At 28.8% G+C, this 12163-nt stretch overlaps 2 protein-coding genes across 2 annotated transcripts; both read left to right on the top strand.

Annotated features, from left to right (window-relative positions):
• Positions 1–537: 537 nt before the first annotated feature.
• Positions 538–2712, top strand: LOC106768512 (phosphopantothenoylcysteine decarboxylase subunit VHS3). The gene is made up of 3 exons (XM_014653698.2): positions 538–731; positions 1879–1931; positions 2021–2712. Exons 1-3 carry the CDS (start codon positions 630–632, stop codon positions 2352–2354), a joined length of 489 nt encoding a protein of 162 aa, XP_014509184.1. The 5' UTR covers positions 538–629; the 3' UTR covers positions 2355–2712.
• A 4048-nt stretch (positions 2713–6760) lies between these two features.
• Positions 6761–10200, top strand: LOC106765745 (3-oxoacyl-[acyl-carrier-protein] reductase FabG). Its single transcript, XM_014650467.2, has 4 exons — positions 6761–6913; positions 6998–7203; positions 7299–7528; positions 9579–10200. Exons 1-4 carry the CDS (start codon positions 6822–6824, stop codon positions 9855–9857), a joined length of 807 nt encoding a protein of 268 aa, XP_014505953.1. The 5' UTR covers positions 6761–6821; the 3' UTR covers positions 9858–10200.
• Positions 10201–12163: the final 1963 nt, after the last annotated feature.

Raw genomic sequence — 12163 nt, 5'->3', positions numbered from 1 at the left:
ATCTTTAATCCTAGTTTGTTTTGGCCCATTCCTGAATTAATAACATTGATAAAAATAGAACAACTTTAAAAAAGTCCCCTATATTAATCGTGACCTTTTTTTTTGTTGAAAAGAGCAATTTGTTTGTTCTTAGGCGATTTTATTTCAGGCATTCATTAATTTAAGAATTTATTTATTTGTGCAATATCCCAAATTGCATATTATTATTTTTATCGAAATTATATAGTATCCTTATTTCTTAACAACAGAAATATAATTTTAATTTAATTTTGGACGCCATTTATTTTATAAATTATTTTTAATTGATTTATGGGTAATTGAATTTGTTAAAACTAGAAATAATTTTATCATCGAGTTTTTAATAAAGTTAAAATTGAAATATTTTGTATATATAAATATAATATTATAAATAATTAATACAACTTTTTTATAACAAAATATTTTTGTATATCACTTTAAAATTATCAGATGTTCTAGAGATGACGTGGCAACTAATAGTTGGAAATTTTGACATCACTTTGAATCCCAAACCCTAACGTGACCAACCCCATTCCCGCATATTGTTTTTGTATCCCGTCTCTCTATATATTTTGCCTTTCATGAAGCAAATTTGAGGTGTAGAAGAGACAATGGAGGTTCAGTCTGTTATCTTTGAGCACGCGTTGGGGGAGGCTTTGGTGGTTCACACCCTTCTTACCACTGTCAAATCCCTGTTCACGTTTCTCTTCATGGTACTACTTTTCGTCAAAGAAGTTTTTTTTTTTTTTTTTTTTTTTTTTTTTTTTTTTTAAAATTTCATTGGACGTTCACATTCCCATGAACTTATCTATGTTTGCTACAACTTTTGTATAAGTTTTGTGTGCTCATGTGGGATTACATAATTTTCCATGTGTTTCAGTTTTTAGTTTAAGTCGTTCACTGAAATGTTTCTTATACTTTCAGTGTTAGAGCCTCTTTGTTAAAATAATATGATTGTTTATTTCTTCTGGGAACCTTTTTGTCAAATGTAGAACTCTGTTTTTGTTAGAAAACGAGTAGGTTAAAAGAGCTAGTATATTGGAACAGTGGAGGAAACATGCTCTTAGCATACTGATTCTTCATTATTTTCGGTAGTGGGTGCCAGAGAATGACTGTCCGTTATGTTTAATTTCGTGAACGAGGCTTTCGTTGTGTATTCTTCACAAGTTGGAATCGGAGAGTGGCTAGAACACATTTTTCGTTCCAGTATTGAATAAGGGCACTGAATGAAGCTAGATCCTTTGTTTTTGACAACACTCGTGCTGCTGATTCTTTGTTAGCTTTTAGTGATGTTTTGCATAGAATTATGCAGTGCTGCTCAACATGTTGTATGTGGTTTATGATGTGTCTTTGTATTAGCTATAGTTAATTAATATGCTGTTTTTTCATCTATAATGTTACCTTTATCACCAATAATTTGTGGAGTAATATGTCAAGAAGGATTTTTAATTTTCTTAAATTGTGTATTGAGTTGATTATGTCTGCTGATGTTTTTGCTGTTTCAACCTGTCAAACTGAAATTTTAGCTTCTTTATAACCTCTGTAATTCAATGTACCGATGTCCTGCTTGCTGTCCCTCTTTTCTTTCTTAAGGTAGAGATCTCGGCGATAAATTTTATCGGAGTTGTTACAAGTTATGAACACTGATTCTGCATCACTGCACATCTTCTTTAAGCTGTACACTGATTATCAAACAGTAATTCTGAGAACAAGTAGTATAATTGCAAGCTTGTTTTTTGAATATCATAAGCTTTGTTACAAGTCCATTTTTCGTTGGGTGAGATTGTAACTTGTTCAGTATACAAACTGTTACATTGGTGTTGATGTAAAGATTGTTAATTTCTTTGTTTTTTTCCTCAGAATGGATCTCTTCTTACAGCTGTGGATAACTTAGTGTCACCAATTGATGGAAGGTAATAGTGAACATATATTGCTGGATGATGTTGTGGTTTTTTTAATTTGGAATGTCCATTTATACTTATTTTTTAAAATTCTTGGTTAGGTTTCCCTTTGACCAACTATGCAAGAGAAAACATACCTGTGAAGAAAATAAGGATGGTAGCGATACTGATGATGATGACGAGGAAGACGAGGATGACATTAATGATGGAGAAGATGATGACAACGACGAGGATTTCTCTGCTGATGAAGGCGGGGAGGAAGATGATTCTGATGATGATCCCGAGGCCAATTTTGGAGGTGAAAAAGATGACAAGGACGATGATGACGACGACGATGACGAAGACGAAAATGATGAAGAAGATGAAGATGATGATGATGAGAAAGAAGAAGAGGAGGAGGAGTCTCCTCAACCACCTAGTAAGAAGAGGAAATGAGAATATTGTAGCAGACAAATTCTCATCTGTCGTTGCTAGTCTTGCGTAGATTTTAGTCAAATTTAGGTATTAGGACAAAGATTTACCATCTTGGACCTGTCACTCCGTGTTTTTGTCGTTTAATATTATAATTTATGGATTATCATTAGTGAATTGTCATGTTACACTATCATTAACAGTGGATGTCATTGCAGTCTATGACAGAATGATGATAAGGAAGGTTGTCATAGCTTGCCATGGCATAGCACTTTGTCTAAATTGCTCATGGCACAAGCATGTTCATGTTAGTCCGTGAGTCAAATGCATTCTGTTCTATACAAATCGCGTGATTTAAGAGGAATTTTAGATTATTTTGAGAGATTCTAGATCTATCTAGTGTTTTAGAAACTATTTTGATACTATTGTTAACAAAAAATGTTCGTTTTGTAATTCTGAGTTAAGAAACTGAATAAACTCTTAAAAACTTACCTTGGGAGGCTTCATCAATGGATTAGTTATCAATGTAAGGTTTTTACTTTCTGCACCCCACATTGTTTTAAGTTATAAATATTAAATTTTATACTTTCCCCAATAATATAATAATAACATCATGACAGCTACAACTTGCTAACAAAGCTTTTCTTAATATAGTCAACTGAGTATACTCCATCTTAAAACATGTTTTTCATTATAAAACTTGTCAAGAAAATCTTGTTTACCCCAGTATCTTCTTACAAAAGGTAAGTTTTGCAATAATACCCATAATGACAATGACACATGTCCCAATCCAATCCACAATGACAATGAGACATAATGCAAATAATTGTAATAATACCTATTATTTTTAAGTTTCAGATAATTAATTAACATAATTATTTATCTTTGTCTTTCTTATTTTTTCTTTACATAATGTATGTCTTAATTAGATTTGCAACAATCTAATTACTATCTAACTACTGTAAATAATTATACTTTACTTTAAATTAATCAGTATTAGTAATAATCTCGTAAAAGTTAAACCATTCTACATATCATAATAGGTCTAATTTCTTATGTAAATATGATTGTACAATTATTTATCATGTAAATTTATATTTTGTTCCCACTTTATATATTATCTTTTTTTTCCTTATACAAATTATTCTGTCTACTTCTCTCCCATTCTCTTTTTAATAATCAGTATATTAATATTTATGATAATATTAATAAGACCTATTTAAATAACAATAATTAATATCCAACCCTAACAGATGGAAATAATAAAATATATCTTTTGTTATTAGTGTGCATTAAATGTATGTAAAAGTAATGATTTTAAAATAATAAAAGAACTTTTAAAAGCACTAGTATAGTTTTGAATATTTTGTGTGTGATAATTTTAATGTAAAGTATATATTTTTCTATAATATTAATTATTTTATGTAAATTCTATGTTTTCGTTCAAAAGAATATTTTATCGTTATTTTTCACCTCTCAAATATGGTTAATAAGAGTATATTTATGTGGCAATTAAATGTTTTTTTTGATGTCCTCGTTAAAATTATGATTCATGTGTGTAGTGATGAAATGAATTCCTTTTATTTTCTGCATGTATCATTATAAAAAATTTCACTTTTATTTTTAAAATTGTATATATTATTCTAAATGTATTTTTTATGCAGTCAATCATGTTTTTAAATGACCTTTTAACAATGCAAATTATTCCTTTTAAAAATTTAAATTTTTATGGGGTTATTTTTTAAGACGGTTTTAATTTTTGGAAAGTATGTTATATGTAACTAGAAAAACGGTTGAAAAAAGCCGTGTCGCTATTTTGAAAAAATCGTCGGAATTAGTGGAAATTTTTCTAAAACCGCTAAAATTAGCGTAGGTTTCTAAAACCGCTAAAATTAGTGTAGGTTTTGCTAAAATCACTAGAATTAACAGGATTTTGTTAAAAGCGCGGAAAATGTGTATAAATTTGTTTTTTTTAGTTTTTGATTGTAATAAAATGAGATTATGATAAAATTAGTTTTATTAACCAAACAGATAATGAAATAATATGAACTAAAACTAAATATTATATGTAAAATAGATTACATTGTTCAACATATTAACATGTTCATACAACTAATTATTCATATATTAAAAAGAAAGATATTTAATACTAAATTAATATATTAAAAATATGTGATTAAGATGTTCGTTACATTATTAAAATAAAATGTCTACTTTTGTTTTTCTTTGTTACTTTCATTGTTTCACATGTTCGCTTGATCAAATGTTTATAATATAAAATAATAGTTAATCAATAATATATTTAATAAAATAATCATACAAATGAATTTAACAATTATTATCGGTAATAGTTAGAACATGACAATGAACTTGATGATTTTAAATAAAAGTGTCATTATTATCTTCATTTCATTAAGCTGTGACAATGTACCATGATCCTTTATAATGCATACACAGGCACCTTTTGATTTAGATTCCTAAAGCCTAGGTAAAAGCATTAAGAAGCAGATCATGCACAACAAAGCCATTTCAATTGGTCTCAATTTTCAACATGGCACTGCCAATTTCTCCAATTCTCCTAATCAATCTCAATCACAGTCACTTCAGTGCTTTTGATTTGATTTTATTTTCCACTGAGCGATGAGAATAATGCAGGCATGATTCTAGCATTCAAGAAATACATGCATATACACTTTATTTCGGGAGGTCAAGCTTGTCTTTATAACATTTTCATTCGTTAAAGAATAGAGTCTCGTTTATACGTGTCTCACAGAAAAGAATGTGAGCGAGAATAAGAAACCTAAATTTAAATCACAATTAAAATAAGTTTAGTTTAAATAAACTGAACCTATAAATAATATAAATAAATTTTAGTAAATATAGTTTAAGTTTTATTAAATATAAAAGAGTAGAGATAAATTATACTTTAATGTTTTTAAGTAAATTATGTCCATCTCACTTGACTGGATCATATTAATCTGGACGCAAAGTCATATTAATCTTTTTGATGTTAATTCCTAATCACTCTTTCCTAGTATACAGAGTTAAGCACGTTATCATGGCAGTTGTTATTTTGATAATAAAATTATATTAAAATTTAAAATAAAATAAAATTAATTTTATATTAATGTTTAAAATTAAAAAAACATATTTAACCGTTTTATTAAATTTGCTCATCTGAATGTGGTTTTCAATATTAAATTTGTGTACTTCATAACAGATAGATTTGTCAACCTAGATTTTACAGAATTCTAATGTTTGGAAAATGTCATTAATTTATTTTAATTTATTTTACCTTTTGATCTTATTATCAGCTTTATTGCATTATGTTAATTGCATTTGTCAGGATCTTTTTATCTATAGGAAGTGGTTAAAAAGATATCTAAGGTGTAGTCAAAGCCTGTCACGCTGTTACCATACAAACATAAACAATATTTTCCTAATTACACAATGAGAGAAAAAAAATATTGAACAAAAAATTAGAAGAATTAAATAAAAAAAATTATAGAAAAGGTTAACATTCACGATATATAAAAATAAATACAAATCTTTATAAATTAACTTTATAAAATTTAGTTGATTTTAAATTTTATTTTTTAACTTTATAACTTGGTTAGAATATATTTTAGCAAAAATTATTATTTATTATATATACTGTTTCATTTATTACTAATATATTATTAGATTATCTATTAATATTTAATTATACATTAATTATAATTAATTAAAAATAAAATAATTTGTAATATATAAATAAATGTAAATTTTAATTTATAAATTTTTATTGAATGATGTGCGATGGAAAGCATATTTTTTCACAGTGAAAAAAAAAAAAATCATTGCAAGCTCTTTTAAATTTTTGTAGAGGAACTCAAAATTTTACTCTTCTTCCAAAATGAATCATTTAAAAAAACAATAATAAAAAAATATATTTTCATATATGACTTTAAAAATAATAAATAAAAATTTTAATTAAATTAAATATTTATTTTTCTTCTTTTGTAATGCATTTATTCTTTTATGTTTTTAACAAAATATTCTCTTTTTATTAAAAACAATCTATCCACTAAAACTCAAATGAAAAATCAGAAAACTGAAAAATCAAAATCTAAAGTTTAAAATACTTATAATATGTAAATTAACATATTTTAATTTGAAAAATTATATACTCAATTGGAACACGTATGACATGTCTATTGGCTAATTAATTATGTAAAGTAAAATATTTAAATTACGAAATAATAATAATAATAATAATAATAATAATAATAATAATAGAAATGAAAACCACTTAAATAATTTAATTATATATAAGTAAGCACCATTATTAACAATTTTCAAAAGATATTTAAATAATTAAGATGTACTGATTTTTTTTTTTTTTTTTTTATAGTTATTTCTAATAATTTTGATGAGTTTGATATGCTAATTAGGATTTGATTGAGAAAGTTTGTTGGAGTTCACTTGAAGCCAGAAAGTGGTTGAGGAAGAATGGAAAAGTCAGGGAAGAAAGTGCTACTGACCTCAAATGGCGACGAAGTTTCGCAGGGCATCGTTTTCCATTTAGCTAAGCAAGGGTGCAGGTGAGCTCTCTCGCTTCTGAACACTTTTTGCTATTTCTTCCTTTATCAGTTTCTTATTTGTTAATGCATGATCGATTCTTTCAGGTTGGTTTTGCTGGGAGATGAGAGTTGCCTGCGGAGCATCGCGCACAGAATCATGGATTCCCTCTCCATATCTGACAAAGGCACTGTGCAGGTCGTTGAATTGAACATGGAAGACCAGAGCGAATCGGTTTTCCAACACTCTGTTGATCAGGCATGCCAGATTTTGGGGAAATTGGATGCTTTTGTCAACTGTTACAGCTACGAAGGTAAATTATTACGACATGAATGAGGTATTGTTGCTTGAGGAAGGAACGTGAACATTTGAGCTTAATTGAATTGGGCTTCTGACAATTCTTGACAGGAAAAATGCAAGAGCATATTGAGTTAGCTGAGAGTGAGTTTAAGAAAATAGTGAAGATAAATTTTATGGCTGCTTGGTTCTTGTTAAAAGCTGTTGGCCGAAGGATGCGGGATTTCAACGCCGGGGGCTCCATCGTCTTTTTAACCTCCATACTTGGCGCTGAAAGGGGGTTGTATCCGGGAGCTGCTGCATATGCCTCTGTCTTGGCAGGAGTGCAGCAATTAGTGAGGGTAATACTAATTATAACTTTCTTTTTTTAGTTTTAGTTTTTGCTTCTACAAATCACCTCGTAATTGCGATTGATAATGTTTAATTTTTATTTTTAATTCGGTGTATCAAATTTCGTGCATTTTATATCCAGGTTTTGTTTGCATAAGGTTTTTCGATAATTATTTATAAGAGAAAAAAAAGTTAGACTTTTTTTCTAAGTTAAAATAAACTTATATAGCTTAACTTTTGAGGTGCATTTTACTCTGCACAAGAAGTTAGATTTATTTTAGCTTTTCGTATTCTTCTCTTATAGAAATTGAGATTTTCATGACTTAGAGATAAGACGTGTCCTAGTGTGTAACGGAGTTTCTTACAAAATTTTATGTTGACATTTTGTTCAGAGAACGTGGTTCTCTATGCAATTTGAAACTAATTACACCCGAATCATTCTTTTTACCGTTGTTGGTTGTTCAAAAAATAAGATTTTTCAGAAGGATGATTCAATTGCAATCCCTTGTTCACTATCTCACCCTGCAGAAGGGTAAAAATATAGGATATGGAGGGACCACTTCAAACTATGGATGAAGATAAATGGAAGGAGGTAAAGGAAGAGCTCTATATGGTGAAAGAAATCTTGAAGAAAATAGATAGAACTTACGTGTAATAAACTCTTTGCTTAGGTATAAGGTTAGCTGGGAAAGATGTTAGAAGAGACTTGTTAGTTAATAGCCTTCCTTGTGTTTGGTCACTTTGTAAACACTTTTACTTTGATTAGAAATAAAGTAATTTGAGAACATTTGCACTTAAGCTTGAGAATTTGTGAAAAGTGGAGAGTTTCTCCCCTTAAGATTCCTATCTTGATAATTAGGTCTCAATAACAATTATCATCCTTGTTTATCTCTTGAGTTGGAGTGGTGCAGGATTCTTGTACTTTCTAGCCTCTTTTTGAATTATAATCTCGGTTAACTTTCGGAAGGTAATCTTTCCTTCTTGTACTTTTCATTCGTTTTCTTATATTTTTCTCCTTTTTCTATCAGCTTCTAAGTCTCTCGTTTTCTTTGTCTTCTTTATTTTTCTTCGAGTCCGTGCATAATACAGCCATGCTTTGGCCACCCAAAAACACTAGCGACCAACTTGAATTTGGCTAGCGACAAAAACCCTTCACTAATCCTACCTTAAACTCCCACCCTTATGAGTTCCTGAAATCATCTTCTACTCCTGCAAAGAACACCTCAATAAACCTTCCAAGATTCAATAACAATGAACCAATAAATATCCTTTAACCAAACCATGGATTCTAACCTTGAAGCTTGAGATAGTCAATCAACTTCCTTATGTTCTCATCATCACCACTCTTAAAACTTCTGATCCCTTTCTGTTTCATCTACCTTAATAGTTATCCCCATCTATTTTGTACTTCTGTTGCCTTTATTTTTTCTATCATATACATCAAATATGTTATTTATTCTTGTAATCTTTCTACGTGGAAGACCGCTTCTATTCTAAACTTCTGTAGAAAATTCATGAATATAAAGGATCTGATTTGGTAATTGAATTGGATGATAAGGCTGTGATCAATATAAAATTGATTCGAATGAAGTGGAAGAGTGGGCAACATGGTGGCAAGATTTGATTTGGCGAAGGTGATATGCTTCAATGCGGTGCTTGTTTTAGAGTTATCTTGATTAGTTTCCGAAAGCAAAAGAAAGAGGTGATATTGATTTGCTAAATTGGAACGCTTTTGGCCGGTTAACAAATTTATGTAGCTACAATAGAGGTGCTATAAGGCATGATAAAATTCATCTTATGTATTCTTGATTAACCATGAACTTTCCCCGTTGCACTTTGGCTAAAGTTAAAGCCCGTACTAGTAGTACACCAAACTAGAAGTTCCTGTTCTTCTGCACTGAACTTCTGATATTTAAGCCTCTGATATTTACTACTGCTGAATAATTAACTAAGTGGGCTACCACACAATCTAATAGTTCCGTGTCAAATTTGGAAATATTAGACAGGTTGGTTGGTACACTTTGATGTTATTCCTATCTAATACTACTTGTTTTTCTTCAGGCTTCGGCTTTGGAGATAGGGAAGTACCAGATCAGAGTTAATGCCATTGCCCGAGGCCTGCACCTGCAAGATGAATTTCCATTATCCGTGGGAAGGGAAAGAGCAGAGAAATTGGTGAAGGAGGCTGCACCGCTTGAGAGATGGCTTGATGTTAAGAATGATCTGGCGTCTACTGTCATTTATCTAATCAGTGATGGATCATGCTACATGACTGGAACAACCATATACGTCGATGGGGCACAGTCTATAACCAGGCCTCGCATGCGCTCCTTTATGTGACTCATGCTGGGGCTGAAAGGATTTTTTCAAGGAATGATCCAACATACACATTTCTTGCATCATTGTTGCCCTTAGGAAATGACTACATTTCTAATCCAGGTCTTAAACCTTAAACCCCGAAAAACATGTCCGGGGGGCATGAAATATATATTAAAATAAGTTATGAGCAGTTGAAACTGCTCAATCCATAATTATATAGTGAATGTTAAGCAGCTGCAGTTTTGTTGACCAAGTTTGTGGAGACGGTATGACTGTGTGCAATGGATCTATCAGTCTTATAGCAGGTGGTGGTATGCCAAAAAAGTAAATCATAAAAAAAATATAAAGTATTCTATTAATATTATTGTGTGTCTATATATAAAATTTGGGATTTGCTATCTGATTAACATTTTTTTTATAGTTAAAATGCCTAAAAACACTACACTAAAATTCAGAACAAATCTTTCAGTTGTTTTACTTCAGCTAATTTGGGACAGGAATATTTCTGTAACATAGCAGTAAAAATATTTCTGGCCACAAACATTCGGCTTGATGAAGCATTCTCAGACTAAAATCATTGATGAAGCATTCTCAAATTCATGTTATGGGAGTAGTCTCTCTTTGATACTGTTTCTAATATACCGTCATTGCCTTAATAGTTAAATACATATATAGTAATTTTAAGATATGCCTTTCTCTTCCCGTGCAAGCTGTTGGGAGATTACTAATGTAAGTGTTACTCATATTTTTACTACTACAAAAATAACTACAATTATTATTATTATTATTATTATTATTATTATTATTATTATTATTATTATTATTAAATATTAATTTTAATACTGGAATACGGGATTGCGGAGACTATTTAGGTATTTATCTTGAAATTATTATAAACATACTACCAATTAATAATTAATATTCTCCTATTTTTTTAATAAAAAATAGTTTGGTATTAAACCTTCATTCGGAATAATTTTAAGGTATCCTTATGTTATTTCAGTGTGGTTAATTTTGCTTTTTTAACGAGTTTGAATGAGTTCTCTTTTATGTTTATCTAACTCAATTTTGATAAAATAATTATATTGATTTGGAATGCGGGTTTTCAAAATTGTCGTATTATGAATTGTATATGATTAAAGTTAGTGTTTGAAGATCTACGTTTCATCTCATAGAAGGTCATTTCATAATCATCTTTTGAGTCATTCCAACATGTCTTTTTCTGAGTCCAATCAATGTGCTCATTGGTTTGAAAAAAATGGATTCATTGTATAAGAATAAACATTGCTTACCCACGATTCTTGTCTTAACAAATACTATAATACATTTTTTTACTATACTAAATAGGTTCTATTTTCTTAATGCAATATTCGTACCTATGACGCTTGTTTATTAATTTTTTTTTCGTAAAATTAAATATTATTTTAAATAAAAGCAAAATAAATAACAAAAGATAAAGAGATAAAAAAATAAAAATAAAGGTAGAAGATAGAATGTAAGAAATACATATAAACATAGAAATATATAAATCAGATGGTTACTGAACAATTGACACAAAATTTAAGCATGTTAAAGGTAATAAATCATGTCATGTAATGTTAGCATTGAATTTCAAACAACTATCACTTATATAAATGCATAACAAGTTACGTTAATATATTTCAATCATATAATTAATTCATTAATTATTCAAATTTAAATTCTTTAAATAAATGATAATAAGCTGATTGGTTTTCATTTCAATTGCAAATCATAACTCATTTAATGAAGTAAAAAGTAGTAAACTAATCCAAAAAGGTGAGAATCAATTTGAGATGAATATTTGATCCACTCGTAACTTTGAGAAGTTCAAATCTATTATGTCTATTGAAAATTACGTAAAACCTCTTCCTAATTTCACACACAATATATGTTTTTTTTTCTTTTCCCAGAACCCTTCATTTAAGCCACAGGTTGTTCTTCTTATATTATTTTAAGATTATGCTTACTCAAGTAAGAAAACTCACATTTAATTTTTTTATGCTGTTTAGTTAAATTTTATTTATTTACTTAATTTTAATTATTTTATCTTACTGTGAAAAATTATTAAAGTTTTCTATTTATTCACAAAAATTAAACAAAATAAGTTTATATATATATATATATATATATATATATATATATATATATATATATATATATATATATATATATATATATATATATATATTTATGTTGTTGATAATACACAAGATGGAGTCAATTTAATTTACATGTACATTGTATCTCTCTTAATATTGCAAAATAAATGTTAATTTAAGAAAACATTTAATAGTATATATTAAAAT

This window comes from Vigna radiata, chromosome 7, assembly GCF_000741045.1.
Source record: "Vigna radiata var. radiata cultivar VC1973A chromosome 7, Vradiata_ver6, whole genome shotgun sequence".
Taxonomy (NCBI): Eukaryota; Viridiplantae; Streptophyta; class Magnoliopsida; order Fabales; family Fabaceae; genus Vigna; species Vigna radiata.
This window is presented reverse-complemented; position numbering and strand designations above follow the sequence as displayed.